This window comes from Mastigoproctus giganteus, chromosome 4 (assembly GCF_048544385.1).
Source record: "Mastigoproctus giganteus isolate SK-2022 chromosome 4, ASM4854438v1, whole genome shotgun sequence".
NCBI classification, from domain to species: Eukaryota; Metazoa; Arthropoda; class Arachnida; order Uropygi; family Thelyphonidae; genus Mastigoproctus; species Mastigoproctus giganteus.
Window position 1 is genome coordinate 172,796,812 of NC_143578.1, and position 17,258 is coordinate 172,814,069.

Consider the following 17,258-nt stretch of genomic DNA (forward strand, 5'->3'; position numbering starts at 1 on the left):
GGTTTCTCTAACTGAAAGGTAGAGTGCAATGTGCTATCATGAGAAAACTGTAGTTAGCATTTCCAGTAAATTAATAGGTCATTAATATATAAGAAGAAAATAGTGGGAGAAAGAACTGAACCGTGGGGAACATCAGCATTAGTGGAGAAGTTATAAGACAGCCATCAGCTATCATTCTCAATGAGTGGGCGGAGAGAGAGAGGGGGGGAGAGGGGGGGGTTGTTATTTGGTTTTTAGCATTAGCAGCTAAGGCCATATTGCTCCGGGAATATGCGGTGGCCATTCCCTGACCTTTCCGCATCCTCCATATTTGGTGGTGACGGGCTCGAACCCCAGTTTAATCAAGAAGCGTGTGCTATGCACTGCTGCTCCTTCCCACCCGGCTACAGAGGCTCCCTAGAGAGAGCTGGATACCCAATTACAAAAAAACAGTCAGCAGTCTGTAAGATGGAAGCTTATTTAGAAGATCTTTATGCCAAACACAATTTATGCCTTTGAAATGTAAAAGAGTGTCTTGAGTTTCACCAAACCTTTCATGGAGAAGTTAGAAGTTAGACAGCTATCATTCTCAGTGAGTGGTCGGAGAGAGAGAGAGAGAGAGAGAGAGAGAGAGAGCAAGCGTGCTGGATACTTAATTACAAAAAACAGCAGTCTGTAAGGTGGAAGCTTATTTAGATCTTTATGCCAAACACAATTTATGCCTTTGAAATGTAAAAGAGCATCTTGAGTTCACCAAACTTTTCCACTGAATTTGTCCATAGATGGTGACATAAACCAGTATATCACCATTGGATCTATAGTGATGGAATCCATATTGGCAGTCATTTTCCATTCTTTGCTGTGTAGTTCTCAGCTTCTCTTCCATTCTTTTGGTGAGTGCCCAGGTTTCACTTCCATAAGTCATGGTGGGGAGTATACATTGGTTCATTATTTTATGTTTCAGACAAATTGGGATATTACTCCTCAGTATGTGACTATATTTTCTGAATGCTATCCATCCAAAATTTATTCTTCTCTTGACTTCCAGCCATTTATCATTATTACAACTAATGACTTGTCCCAGATAAATATATGACTCCACCTTTTCAATTACTGCTAGTTCTATCATTATATCCTTTTCTGTGGCATACTTGTTCATTATTACTTTTGTTTTAACCATATTCATCTTTAGTTCGAAATCCTTACTAACTCTGCATAACTGATTAAGATTTTCCTCTAATTCTTTGGGATCGTGGCTTATGACCACAATGTCATCTGTAAATCGTAAATGGTTTAGGTACTCTCCATTCACATTGACTCCTTTCTGCGACCAGTCTAAACTTCTGAAAGCTTCCTCAAGGGCAGCAGTAAACAACTTCGGAGCTATTGTATCTCCTTGTCGAACTCTTTTCTCAATTTTAAATTTGCCACTGTTTTTTGTCTAGTGTAATAAAGGAGGTAGCATTCTCATATATTCTCTTCAAAATCATAATATATGGGGTATCTATGCCTTGTCTTTCCAGTGCGCAAAACATTGCCTTATGCTGTATGGAGTCAAATGCCTTTTCATAATCCACAAATGTCAGGCATATTGTTTTATATTCATTTGCTTTCTCCATTAGCTGTGATATTACGTGAAGGTGATCCATAGTTGAGAATCCTAACCTAAAGCCAGCTTGTTCTTTAGGTTGATTCTCATCAAGTATTCTTTCTAATCTATTAGTAATAACCCTTGTGAACAACTTGTAGATGTGGGATAACAAGCTAATTGGTCTATAATTTCCAATTTCTGATTTATCTCCTATCTTATGCAGCAAAACTATGATTGCATTATTGCACTCCTTAGGCATCACACCTTGTGTAATGCATTTTGTGGAGAGTCTTACCAGATTTTGTGTCATGTCTCCTCTTTCATTTCTTTCACCAATTCCAAAATTTCCTGTAGTTTTCCTTTCTGCACTGTTTTGTCTCTTTCCAGCCTTAGCACTAAAATCCTGCATGGTGTAATGAGTTTTCTGTTCATCTAGAAGTCTCAATTTCGGCGTACATTTCTTCACCCTCTTCATCATCGTGGCTCGATGTTGGTGCATAAATCATTATAACCTTTAGTTTGTACTCTCTTAAAAATCCTGAGCATAGTCTTTTGAAACCCTTGTTGATGTACTTTTGAATTCCATAATGTTTTTTATATTTTTATGGACTAGAAAGCCAACTCCATCTTTGCTCCTTTCACTGTTTCCATTGGTGTACAGCCGAATTCCACTTGATAAACTTATAAGCGATTCATTTCTTCTTCTTGTTTCAGCCAAACTGATGATATTCCAATTCACATTTTCTAATTCCTTTTCCAGCTCTGATATTCTGTCTTCACCGATGAGCGATCTTACGTTGTAACAGGCCAAGTTCAGTTTCTGTGCATGGCAGCCTGGTCGTACCTAGAGATTCTTAGCACCCCCTGTTTCCACTCGGATCCTCTCACTGCCTTAAGAGGGGGAGTGAAAGACGCTGGGGACTGAGGGCCATTTGTTTCATTGTGCTGTCATGTACTGGAGGGTTTGGTCTTTTTCTCTTCACGCTGGCCTTGAAGAGAACCACTCTACACGTTTGTTGCCACCTAAGTGACGTAACAGGCTTACCATCGAGAAGGTGTGCATGAGTGGATTTTAGGGAGGCAGGCCAAACAGACCTCCCAAATCTTCTGAGATAGAAAGATATTGGATTCATCAGTGTTTTAGACTGAGTGTCTGATAACACACAGAATGTCTGTTCCTCTCTAAGTCCTTTTCTACTCTTAGCCTGTTTTAAATATAATTTTGATTGATTAATAACTGCTTTACAGTTGTTGCAAGCTTTGGTATAGGCAGAAAATGAGCCTGGAGATTTGGATGCAAGTCAACTTTGATATACAGCTTTGAAATTTCTGCTAAAAATAAATTTCAGACAACTTATCAACAGTAAAACATCAATTTCTGTTCATTATAACAAGTCTCAATTAGTTCATCTGATAGCCATTTGGGTTTAAGCCTGGAATAGTATGTTTTAGTTGGTATAAAAAGCCTAGTGGCTCTACGATTACTTCCCTGAATGCTTTTCATTAAGATTTGTTGTTGGTAACCTCATCGGTTGGCCCTGCTGAATAGAATTTAAAACTGTCGTGAGACCATTGTAAGGGCTTTGCCTTTTACAATGGCAAAAGCCCTTCCCTTTGCCCTTAAGTAGTTACATCTTTAAGTAAATCCTACATCAATAGTTAACATCACTGACACCTAGTAATTTATCGTGAGAGTCTTAATGCATGAAGAGTCACTGCTGATTATCAAATCAATAGTATTGCTTTCTTTCACTGCCTCTCTAACGTGTTGGTGTAGAACAGAAAACAGTCATTTAGTAAATCTACAAAAGTCCTGCTGCTGTGTGAGAGAATAACCCAGAAGTTTCAGTGAATATCCAGAAAGTTAAAATCCCCATTATAAGAAATTCTAATTTTCTAGTCCAATTTATTTGTCTGTATAGTCGTTCATTATACTCTTTACAGTTTTTATGCTTGTAACCCACTTACATTTTTGTTTTCCCACTGCTTATGTCACACCAAACTGATGCAACATGTACTGCCTTAGAGGCTTTGTGTTCTTAACTATAACCCCCCCCCTCCTGTCCAGGGTGTTCTTTCTGTATGCATTGTAATCTCCATATTCAAATTCTGCATCCTTTATGGCTGAGTAACACCATCTCTCTGATATCCTACCATGTTTGTGTTTGATGATGTAAGTAAAAACTAGTTAATTTGATGAACATCAAGTGAAACTGAAAATCTGCATCATCTCTTAGAAAATGTGTGTGAAAAACTCATTCTTTGTTGGAATAACAGAGCACTTCACTCAAAAATGGGATGACCCTATGTAAACTGAAATTGTGATCGCTCTGCACTAGAGTCACTACCAGCTTTTGCTAAGTTAATATTAAAAGTTGGTAAATAAAATCAGTGAACATGAACTGCCGGTTTCCATCATGTTGAAACCATGGGCATAATTTATTTCAAGGTGGTGTGTTACTGACAAGAGATGCACATGCCACAAGTATAACCCAAACCTCATTTGGCTGAAGACATGAAAAATTCTAAACATAATAAGAAGTGTAATTCTTTAATATTTTCTTTTGTGTAATTCTGTGGGTCGGTGGGTGTGCTCAAAGAGTTCAGGAACTGAACTAATATTTAGGAAATGATGAAGCTTACTGGCTATTCAGATAGATCTCCTTTGAAGTACTTTTCCCTTGACCCTGTATGCAGATTCTAACACCTCTGCTACTTTTGGAAGCATTCCTGATAGCCTTTTTATGAATTGCTATTAGTGTTGTCACTTCAGAGTCATTTTCTGTTATTGCTAATCTGTGACCTTTCAGGGTGGCTTTGAAACTGTGGGGCAGAGGAGAATCACACGGAGCCAAATATAGTAAGTATGGTGCATGTGAGACCAGAGTGATGGAGATTCTAGCTGAGTGCTTTGTTAGAAATCCTTGAATGGAAAGCTGTGTGCTGGAGGGGCAGTGATGCAAGTGCCAATTTCTTGGCCCACTTTTTTTTCATGGCTTTCTCCAAACAGTATATTGCAATCACTATTAGTAAATAAATAAGAGGAGTCAACCTCAATATAGTACGTGGAACACTTCCGTATGATACCCTCCAGAAATTAAAACGGAAAAACCGAAAAAATCGAAAACTTACCGGAACATTAAAGTAAAATATAAATAATTAAAGAAAAATATAAATAATTAAATAATCAATTTAACACAATTCAAAATCAATTAAAAACAATTAAAATTCAAATTAACGCAATTAAAAGAATCTAACGAAAATAATCAAAACGATTTTCCTTCCTGAAGCTGACAATGCTCACAGGAATGTCGTGATCACAGGAATTTTCATTCCTGTGATCACGACAGTCGGTCGAAAAGCATTGTCAGCTTCAGGAAGGAAAATCGTTTTGATTATTTTCGTTAGATTCTTTTAATTGCTTTAATTTGAATTTTAATTGTTTTTAATTGATTTTGAATTGTGTTAAATTAATTATTTAATTATTTATATTTTTCTTTAATTATTTATATTTTACTTTAATGTTCCGGTAAGTTTTCGATTTTTTCGGTTTTTCCGTTTTAATTTCTGGAGGGTATCATACGGAAGTGTTCCACGTACTATATTGAGGTTGACTCCTCTTATTTATTTACTAATATTATTATCAACGTAGAACATATTGAGTTTCACAGCTCTGATTCATACTATCTAATTGCAATCACTGTAGAACTTTTTTAGTAATCCAGGTTCTCTTTGATCACATGGGGACAAATTCATGATGGTTGATTCCCAGTGAGTTAAAAAATACAATAAGCATGATCATCACATTTGATCAGGATTGTATTGTGTTTTTGGTCCTTGGCAAAGACAGTCTTCTTTTGAGAGCTGAGTCTTTGTTTCTGATTTATAGCCATACACCCATAACTCATCATTAATAATGATGGGAGAAACAAAGTGTGTCAGCATCAGCATGTTGACAAAGACCCTGACAGGTGAGGGTGTGATGCTCAAACTTGGCTGAAATGCATTGCATTTTTTTTAAAATCTTGTGTTAGAAATGATTTACATGTTCCATAAGAAATACCACTTTTGAAACCAACTTCATGGATAAGTAATTGTTGATCACTCCAGATCAGATCACAAATGACTGAATCATTGGTTTTTGAAATTGAAGGGTGGCCATAGAGATCGTCATTGGCTACTTGTTTGTTGATAGTCCTTGTTGGTGAACAAGCAGCCCCAGGGGCTCATATCTGGTGAGTATGGGCTTGGCAAACCCAGGGTCCTGAGCTGGATATCATCATTCTTCTCTCTCTCTCTCTCAGGATAACTCATGAATTTTTTTTTTTTTTTTTTTTTTGGCTGATGCAGCATAAGCCTCAGGTTTCCTTGCACCATATGGCTAATAATAATAATAATCGTTAAAATGTCTGAATGAGATGTAGCCTCTTCTCCAAAAGCTGTTTGTAACATTTGTGGGTTTCTCTGATTTGATATAAATTTGTTTCTCAGTTAAATTATTCATTTTAAAAATTGGCAAAACATAAACTTCTCTTATTCATGCACACTAATTCAGACTGACTTCAGATGGATGGATGGATACTATATATGTATGGGTCACCGAACATGTGGTGACACTACAGCTTGTTATGACTGCTGCCGTTTCAAAATAAGTTAATTTTTGAACTTTTTGATCACACTTTGTGTAATAATTCATTATAAGTGTTTTATAAATTTTAGGTAATACATGTACATATTGCTGTAGTAGTTCAGAATAGCCTAGTATTGAAGTATAGTTCTGTTGGTATTTAATTTTTTTACTGAAAATATGCCTCAAACGAGAGCAGCGAAACATAAACATCCCAATGAGGATGCCTTGTCTTGGCAGGGAACTGAAAAAGGCAGTTCTGTGAATTATGGCTTTAGTGATTTTACTGTATATAGTATGTACATAGACCTGACTGTAGATGGACAAGTCCTACATGGCAGCTTGTCAATGTGATGCATTGCTGTCTGTCACTTATTTGGTGAGATCTTGGTTCATTTCTCATCAATGAATGAATTTCTGAAGTTCAGTCAAAGCTGTGGTCAGGCAGAGGGAGCAGAGTTATTCTGAGTATTGCAGGCTGCAAACGTAAATCAGCCAATGGACACACACAAAGACTTCCATAAACAATTACAAAAATATCTGTGAATTACATGCTCTGGTACTATTAAAATAATAATTTGAAATTCTTTATAGCTGCACACTGCTGCAGGAGGTGCGTGTGTGTGCATGCATGCATGCGTGCTAGGTGCACAGAGAAAGGGTGAGAAAATTAAATTGAAATTTGCATTTTGAAGGCTGAATTTTAGTTCTAAACCTGGCAGTGGTTGTGTTCCAGTTTAGTGCAATAGGGGTTGTGATATCCCTGTCTGGTGACCATCTTCAATTTTTATTTATGGAAAAAGATTTTGGACTTTTTGAATTCTGTGTGCAGTAAATCAGAACATCATTTTCTGAAATGATTTCAGTAATTATTGTATCTAAGTTTTCATTTTTTATTAAGAAAATTGAATATTTATGAATGCTATGTTTTTTGCATGTGTTATTTAAAAAAAAAAAATTAAAAAAAATTAATTCTACTGAAGGGAAAAAAGAAAATTCACTGCCATAAAATGTCTTTTAATAGTCTTCATGATTTTTTTTAAAATTTAATTTTATTTTAATAGTCTTCCATTTTCCAGTACAGATAATGGTTAAGAACATGAAATCTCAGTTTTGCATATGTGCATGCATTTATTACATACGGATTCAGCAATATGTAGCAACTTTTATTAGCTTTTATTAAGAAAAAAAACAAAAAAAAAACATTACAATCATAAAACATAGACATGAAACTATTAGCTAATTTGATTTTAGAGTTGACACATATTTCTGCCTTGCTAGCTTTTTTTCTACTTCATATTCTGTTTGGAAGATATACATTTTACAAAATAAATAAATAAATAAAAACCATTTTATGTAACAAATGAAATATAAAACTATTGGAATATGACTTGCCGACTAGAAAGATTCTTTTCATCAACCATTTTTGTGCTCTTCACAAAAATAATATTCTGGGAAGGATTTAAAATATTCTTCTCAAGGCTTAATTTACTTGCATAATTTAGAAAGTAGTTTGGAAAGTTTAGAGGCAAGCTTAACTGGAATTTATGCTTGAATAAGAATGGCATAGACACTACTTTATTTTAAATCCATTAGGTTTTATTTGTTGTTTCTCTTAGAAAACAGATTAAAGTAACAGTGCCACTTTTAGGAAGCAGATTAAACTAATAAAGCTGCTTTACTTCTAGGAAACATGAATTAGAACAACAATTGTACAAAAAATGGGAATGGCACCTCCCTGGTTCTTTCACACAGTTACTTAGCTTAAAACTTAAAATATCGCTTAAAAAATAATTTGAGTAAAACTATGTATATATTATCTCCACCCAAAATAAAAACTGCACAAATTTTTTTTTCACTAGTCCCAGAACAGCCCATGGGGTCTTGTCAATGTATACAGTAATTTTGCTAGAAGGAATAAGGAGGTGATTATCCTTTTGTATAAGTCAGGCCACACTTTGAGTACTGCATACAGGTATGGAGGCATCACTTTAGGAAGGATGTAGAGCTGCTGGAACAAGAGAAGGGCAACGAGATTGGTGAGGGGAACAAAGGATTGCTCTTATCAAGAAAGGCATAAGTTCAAATTGCAGTGTCTGAAGATTAGGTATGTGCGAGGAGATTGAGGTATATAAGGCCTTGAATGATTTGAGCAAGCTCAATGCTGATGGGATTCTTCCTCTTTCTCAGATTACACACCTGAGGGGGGCATAAATTCAAATTGAGGAAAAACAGTTGCAGAATAGATGTGTGGAAATTTGCCTTTAGCCAGTGGGTGGGTGAAATGGGACGTTTTTTGGTTGATGCTGTATAAGCTTGCTTTCTTGCATCATATGCCTCTACTAATGCTAATGATAGTCACCTGAGAGGGTTCTCATAACCACTGCTGTGTTAAGAAAGAAGCCATTGCCTTCAAAGGAATTAAATGAGGGACTGAAGTTCTCAGCAGCCAAACTCTTGATTAACCTTAGATGGTGGGATCACAGTGAGTAGAGGCACTGTTCCCATAGTTATTTATTCTATACAGTTATTCTTTGTGACACTATTTGCCACTGAAACAAAAATATTTTATGCAATGAGGATAGGTGGAATAGAACCAGGGTATGTGTATGAGGAAAAAAGTTAGTGATATTGTAGAAGACAGTCTTCTAAGGGCACAAAACACATTGGTGTTGTACATGCTGGTTCTAATCATGTTAAGTATAGGCAGTCTGAGGCTTTGCTTAACAGGTATATAAGTAAATCATGTAGTGAGTACTTGCTATCTGCTGTTTTGTGGTACTGTTGTCTAAATGTACTATAAATCTAAATTTTAGATTTGTGTTTTTAGATTTTGTTGGTGTTGTGACTACATCAAAGATTGTTTTCAATGACAAGAAGTTGGCTCTACGGAAAACAAAACTAAAAGATGTTGGTGCTTCAGCTGATGGGCCTTTGGTGAGTAGTGTTCGATATTTAATCTCCCTGTGTTACTTTAATTAGTAATCACCGTGTTACATGGCTGCCAACTCCATGTTTATGATTGAGAAATCTCTCTTTCTGACTTGATTTGACCCCTTCTCCATTTCACTGTCATATTAGAGTTTGTATCACACTATATGGTTTGTCTTTTTATAAGAATATGTTTTCTCTAGCTTTTTCTTTTCACAAAAAATAATAAAACTGCCAGAATTTTTTTCTTAATTTTGTTAAAGATGTAATAAACAGTTTGTAAGTTTATTGAGCTGTAATAAATAGTTTGTGTAAAAATAGTTTGCCATAATTGTTCGGTTAATCGTAAAATAAAAAAAAAAAAAAAAAAAGAGAGAGCAAAGTTTAGCAAATGTTTTATTGATTAATATGGTGATTTTAATGTTTGAAACTCCAGCTGGTTGAGATGCTGAAGCTTTTGCAATTACTAACGAACACAGCTTTTTCATTTACCTAACAGAATATGAAACAATCCAAATGCACAAAAAAATGCCTTTGATTATTTTCTCATCAACAGCCATTCAAAGTATATGATTGGTGTTAAGGCCCTCTATGCTTCTCAGATCATAATGTGGTGATGGTTTCTTCTTCTGAATGGCATCTCTAGCTCTCCCCCTTAGTCCTTCTCACTTTCTTGTTGTTTGGCATTGCAGGAATACAAAATGGGATGACCTGCATGTTTTCTATTCTCTTTGTTTTTATTGGATTACTGTTTTTAATCTTTTGATCTTAATGTTTTCTAGGATCATACCACTGAAATTATTCTCGTAGGGATGAAATCCTTTATTCCGCATTCATTGCCAAAATCTTGTTCCTCATCTAAGCCTTGGTTTTTCCAGTCAATGTTCTAATGCTGTTCAAGATGAGAATGCAGCATGTTGCAATTGGCTAGTATCCAAATCTGCTTCATTGTTTGCCTACATCAAAGCTTGCTACACTTGTAAAACTTGATTAAATTATTAATAAATTCAAACTTGATTTAAAACAGGCTAAGTGTAGTAAACTTCCTTGTTGTTCAAACAGTAATTGAACCTTCTGGTCTCTTGCCAAATCAGTTGGATGCAGCTTTTGGCCCTCTATACTCCAGCTCTCTTATAGCCTGATGACTACTGCATCTTCAGCCAAAGATAAAACTGATTTACCAGTATTCTGCTATCTGCTAACTCTTTTATCAGTATTCTTTGAAAACCACCTGTTATCATACCCACTATATACACCACTCAAAACTTCCCATGGTTTTCTGACAGAAGGAGGTTAAAAGAATTTTGAGCAACTACAAAACTTGACATTTGTAAGGCTTTTGTTTGTGTTTGGCATAAAGGTCTTCTAAATAAGTTCCCATCTTATGGATTGCCGACTGTTTTTTGCAATTGGATATCCAATGTGTCTCACCATACATGTACATATTGGATATTCTACTCGCCATACACTGCGGGCGATGGCAGATATCTCTCTGTCCTCTAACTTTTCCACTAATGCTGGTGTTCCTGGCCCCGAGTGCCAGGCAAGTGACTATAGCAATTCCTAAGCGATTTACTTAAAAGAGCGGTTGATTATAGAATAGTGTTATTTTTCTGAAGTTATTTAATTTTGCACTTCTGAAGTAAAGAAGTTAGTTCACTTGACAGAAAGGCAAGACACCTTTCTTTTTGTATATAGGAATAACTTATTAACACACTAACAACTAATCTCTCTTTATTGCTTGGTCACTGGTGGCACCGCTTCTGCCTCCACGTGGTAGGGCTGGAAGTCTTGGAGAAGAAATCCACTCTCCCAGGGCTAAAAGGAGCAGTGACAAAAAAAGACAAGAAGAGACAAAAAAAAAGAAGGGACAGATTATTCTGCTCCTCTCTTTTTAATATTGCATTCCTCCACAGACCAACCACTGAGTAAGTCATCTCTATTTTTGATTCGGAAATGTCTCGAAAATGTGGCTGGCCCTCCAAAAATGGTTCGTCGATTATGATCTGGAGATTTGATTTGATTTTATTGGCGCAAAAATGACTAAGGTTATACTGCGCCAAGAAAAGATTAAAATATCAACAAAGATAAATTCTGGTAACCTTTAAAAAGGTTACCTCGGCAGTATAAGTTTAAAAGAAAATTATCCAATTTATATATGTGTATATATATTAATAGCTTGTAAAAACTTAAAATAAGTAAAAGCAGTAAAATATATGTTACGAACATGGGTAAAATTAACGCAATCTATTAAAATATGCTTGAATGATAAAATGGTCGCAAGACTCGCACATAGGAGGGTCATCTGTATACCTAATGAACATAGCAGAAACGAACGTGTCAGATGACTGTGTCCTATGTGGAGTCGAGCAAGAACAACTTCCTCGCTCCGATTCCTGCGCAGACTGGACTGCCATGTTTCTATTACAGGCTTTATCTGGTATAATTTATTTGTTCTCTCTCTATGCCATAGTTCTTGCCATTGGAAATATATCTTGTTGTGTATTATTTGCCTGTAGTCTGTATAGGGGACTGACAGGCAACGATTATTAGTGGGAGCTGCTGATTTGGCTGCAGTGTCAGCCAAATCATTTCCCCTTATCCCATTGTGGCTAGGAATCCAGCAGAAGTGGATATCAAACCTGTGTTCATGAAGAGAACTGGATGAGAGTTGTATCTCAAAGATAATAAAGCCTATAATACACTCAAAGAATCAGAATATATTATTGACCTTTGGCATTGACAAGTTCGAATGTGATCCAAGGCTAACTCTATAGCATGCAGCTCTGCAGTGTATATGCTGGATTCAGGAAGAATCTGCTGAGGTATTATAGTGTCCAGAAAAATAACAGCAGATCCTACGCACGATTCAGACTTCGAGCCATCTGTGTATATTAGTGGAGATGAATGAACATAGACATGCAGAGAGACTCCTAAAAATTTCTACCTTTGGTAGAATTCCCACAAAGGTTACCCCACATGCCACCTTGAACTCCTCTAAAGGGGTAATATCAGAATGGGATCTTCTAAATGTATTGGAAGATGAACTTGTCCATGAATTAAACAACCAAAATGTATTCCAGGTTCAGTGTTGAGCGCCACACTCTTTGTCATTAGGATTGATGCCATAACTAAGTGTATACCTAATACAGTTGATGCATACCTATACACTGACGATCTTGCCATCTCATGTCACTCTCAAAATATGCGACTAATTGAAAGACAACTATAAGGTACCATTAACAAAATAGTCTCTTGGGCTAAAAACAACGGATATCGACTTTCTAAACCAAAAACTGCCGTACACTTCTGTCGCAAACGTTCTTTACATCCTGATCCAGACCTACAGTTAGATTCTCATCGTATTACTTTCCAGCCTAGTATTAGATTCCTTGCTGTAATACTTGATAAAAAATTAAACTTTCTGGAACATATAAAACATATTCGTACAAGTTGTCTTAGAAAACTAAATCTTCTCAGAGTAATTTCTTCTATGTCATGGGGCGCAGATCGCTACGTGTTGCTACAGTTATATCACTCCCTGATTAGATTCAGGTTAGACTATGGGTCTCCTGCATATGACTCGGCCAAACCGAGTGCACTGAAATGGCTCGGTCCCGTACATCACAGTGCCCTACGAGTTGCACTGGGGGCTTTTCATACTTCACCAATCTTAAGCCTATATACCGAAGCCTACGAGCCACCGCTGCATCTTCGACATCAAGTTGTGTTACTAAATTACGCAGCCAAAATCAGCAGTCTTCCACATCATCCCATATGGCAATATCTCTTTATGCCTAAATGGAGTAAACTATATGAAAGTAAACCACGGCTCAATAAACCATCTGGAATTAGGCTTCAAGCTCTTATCACAAGCTGGGACCTGAATTTTACTAACATACTTCAGGATACTAGCACAGAAACCCAGCAATGGCAAATTCCCCCGATACATATTGATAGACACTTTCAGCAATGGGGAAAGAATAACCTTCCAGATTCCAACATTAGGCAAATTCATATGATCCACTCCTCTGAGTTTAGCGCTTCCATTCAGATATATAGATGGATCCAAAATTGGTAGTAAAGTTGGTACCGCTGTAGTATTGCCAAATGTCACCAACTCCAGACAACGTCTGTCTGAATGCAGTACTTATGCATTAATATAAAGTACCTCAGAATTATACGGTATTGTTCTAGCCTTAGAGAACATCAAAGAAGGCTCGTATACCAAATCCATCATATATACAGACTCGTTAAGTGCTGTTAATGCTCTACAGTGTAAATTCTTCCCTAGTCATCCGCTGGTACAAAAAATTTGGGCACAGCTATTAGAACTTCGCACACATGGACAGCTAATAATATTTTGTTGGATCCTTGGACACGTTGGAATACTAGGAAACGAGCAGGCAGATTTAGCTGCTAAATGTGCTACAAATGTGATACCATCTAATTTCAGGACTCCTTATATTGACCATAAATCCATTATCAAACAGATGTATAAACAACAGTGGACGTGCATGTGGCAAGATCAAGCAAATAATAAACTTCTTGAAATCAAGAGAGAACCCAAGCAATGGCAATCCAGTCTGAGATGAAACAGAAAGGAAGAAACCATCCTAGCCAGATTACGCATTGGTCATACATTCCTCACTCAGTAACTGCTTATGCTCATAGCTACCTACTAACAAACGATAATCCTCCACAATGCAGTAACTGCTTATGCTCATTAACAGTAAAACATATCATCCTGGAATGCACGCTATATCTGAAAGAACAGAAAACTGCTTTCTTCTCTCATTTTCATAACTCCAGCCAGTTATCATTACAGTGTGTTCTAGGAGATTGTGAGGATTTGGATGACATTTTTCTCTTTCTAAAATTGATAAATAAATATCACAATATATGAACCATATCACACGTAAGACAAACGAAGAATATATTAGACAGCGATCAGTGCATTATAGCCTAAGTTGCTGATGCACCAACAAATTTAAGAACAACCAACAACAGCTGGTGTTCCTACTCTTCCCTCTTTATATTAATGACCTCTTTATATTAAATAATAGGATTTCCAATCAGACACAACACATGTTGTGTGTGACTGGAAATCCTATCCATAGTTTTACTGACAATAGCATCCTGCATTCCACCTTCTAATTTGAGAAACCTTGTGCTGCACAAATGACATCAACTTCTCAAATTTCCACCACCATTTCTTTAAATGCCAGTATCCAGTGAATTTTTTGATTGGGCAAAGAAAAGTTAACTTCAATCCTAAAACTCAGTTCTGTTTTATTTCTCACAAAAAAAGAGTACTGCTCCTATGCTCCTCTTTGATGATACGGAGGTTTTTAGAGAAGAGCACAGATTTCTGATCTCTTTAGGCATAAGCACATCTCAAATATTGCTTTCCCTTCATTCTTTTCTTATGTGGCAGTGATGGCCCTAAACCTCTCAAGTTTAGACTCCATTCAAAAGAGAGCAGTCAGGTTAATTAATGACCACCTTTTACAAAGTATCTCCACTCTGTTTCATAGATGTTTGCAAGACAGAGTTTCTTCTGCATGCCTTTTCTGTAACTACTTTCATAGTCATTGTTCTTCTGAATTGGCATCTGTAATTTCATTGCTATCTTCTAAACCAGTGCAGACATGTGCCCTATCAATTCATTGTTCAACTCCAAACCCACAGAACCAACTTTTCCCTTTCATTATTTATCCCTGCTACTTCTGTTTTCTGGAACAACCTTCCTTCACATGTATTTCCTGAAAATTATAATGTATTAATATTCAAGTTTAATATCATTAAGTATCATCTGTCAACTTACCCTGAAACGTATGCACTGTACTAAGTACTATAGGTTCTAACACATTTTTCATTTGAGGTTTTCATTAAAAAAAATGTTTTGTGGATAATTGAGTACTTAGCATTAGTAGGAACAAATGATGCAAGGAAGCAAGCTTATACAGTACCAGCCAAAAAAAAAACAAACAAAAAAAAAAAAAAACCACCCAATTATCCACATTACCTGGGGCTCTGGAGCCAAAGAAAATTTTGCAGCTCCATCTCTGAGTCCTTTAATTTATCAGATGTTTGGCTCCGGCTCCTTTAATTTATCAAAATCTTGGTTTAGTTTTGAACTGTTGAAGTGAGCAATGATCATGCCCAACTGACAAATGAAACCACTGTTGGAATTATCTTTACATTATAGGCTAAAAATACACAGTTAATTTTACCTTTTAATTTAATGAACAAAAATGAATGAATTATGAATTGACAACAACTTATTGCATGATAGGAAAAAAACATTGACTTATATTTGCCATATAAAAACATGCAAATTAACTTTAATTCCCTTAAAAACTGAATTGGTTGCAGACTAATTTATATCTACTGGAGGTTTCTGTATCTCCTGATAATTTATACGTATCCCATGCATTTTTATTCTCTGTTGCTAGTAGTAGTGGCATGTGATGCAAGAAAGCAAAGTGTATGAGTTCATGCAGCATCAGCCAAATAAAAAAAAAAAAAAAATCACACCATTCCCTCCAAATGCCTGTCCAGTTCCTCCTTAAATTTATTTAACCTATCAACTTCCACAACGACAGATAGAAGTTTGTTCCAGCAATTAACCACCCGCTGGCTAAAGGCAAATTTCTGCACATCTATTCTACATCTGTCTTTTCTTAATTTGAATTTATGCCCCCTTAGGTTCATAATCTGAACAATTGGAAGGATCCCATCAGAATTCAGCGTGCTCAACCCATTCAAGGTACACCTCAATCATATCACCGCACAGGTGCCTAGTCTCCAGCCACTGCAATTGGCAGAACTTGAGCCTCTCTTGGTAAGAGGATCCCTTCATTCCCCTCACCAATCTTGCTGCCCTTCTCTGTACACGCTCAAGCAAATCTACATCCTTCCTAAAATGAGGCCTCCAGACCTGTATGCAGTACTCAAGGCATGGCCTGACTATTGCCTTATACGGAGGGACAATCACCTCCTTTTCCCTGCTAGCAAAATTCCTATATATCATTGACAAAACCCCATGACTTGCCCTGGCAGCCTGTCTGCATTGCTCACAAAACTTCATATCTGACTGTACAATTACTCCCAGGTCTTTTTCATTTTCTACCACCTTAAGTGTAGTACAACACAATTGGTACGTTTCTCTGGGGTTACTTCTACCCATATGCAGGTCAAGGTTAAACTTCAGTTGCCACTTCTTAGCCCATCTGCCCAAATTATCTAGATCCTGTTGCAGTAGAACAATGCCATTACTGTCATTAACAACCCTGCCAACCTTTGTATCATCTGCAAACTTCGACACTAAGCCTGATATACCTTCATCAATATCATTGATAAATATACAAAACAACAGAGGACCCAACACCGAGCTCTGTGGTACTCCACTAATAACATTATTCCACGAAGAACAGCACCCATTAATTACCACCCTCTGTCTTCTCCCACTCAACCATCCTTTTATCCATTGTAGCAACTTACCCTTAATACCATTCTGCTCCAATTTGTACAATAGTCTTTCATGCGCAACAGTGTCAAAAGCTTTCATGAAATCCAAATATATGATATCAAAATTATTTTTTTCCTTCCAGTTCCTTTGTAACCACATCATAATATCCTATCAAATTTGTCAGACAAGACTTTCCCTTAACAAACCCATGCTGTGTCTGAATTATTGCTGCAGTCTTGTCTAGATGATCCTGCAATGCATCTTTAACCAGTGACTCCATTATTTTACCCGGAACAGAAATTAAACTAACTAGTCTGTAATTACTCGTGTCACCCTTCGATCCCCCTTTGTAAATTGGGGATACATTTGCACATCTCCAGTCCGTGGGAACCTCCCCTGAGTCCAAGGATGCTCTCATAATTATGGCTAAGGGTTTGCTTAGTTGCTTTACTGCCTCCTTTAATATAACTGGATATATCCCATCCACTCCAGGTGCCTTTCTTATGTTTAACTTCAACAATTTCTCTTCCACTTTGCTCTCAGTTATTACAAAATCATTAAGCACCCTGCTACAATTTGATAAACTTCTGCCATTTTCAAACCTTAATAACTCCTCATGTGTGAATGTAGATGCAAAATACTCATTCAGTTTGTTT

The 17,258-nt window shown here is 36.6% G+C and overlaps 1 protein-coding gene across 1 annotated transcript in view; it reads left to right on the forward strand.

Moving 5' to 3' along the window:
- Polr1H (RNA polymerase I subunit RpI12) overlaps positions 1-17,258 on the forward strand; it is a 100,245-nt gene that overhangs the window by 13,036 nt on the left and 69,951 nt on the right. The window contains exon 2 of the mRNA XM_090371075.1: positions 9,028-9,134. Coding sequence (XP_090227201.1) covers positions 9,028-9,134 — 107 coding nt within the window. The remainder of the gene's footprint in view (positions 1-9,027; positions 9,135-17,258) is intronic.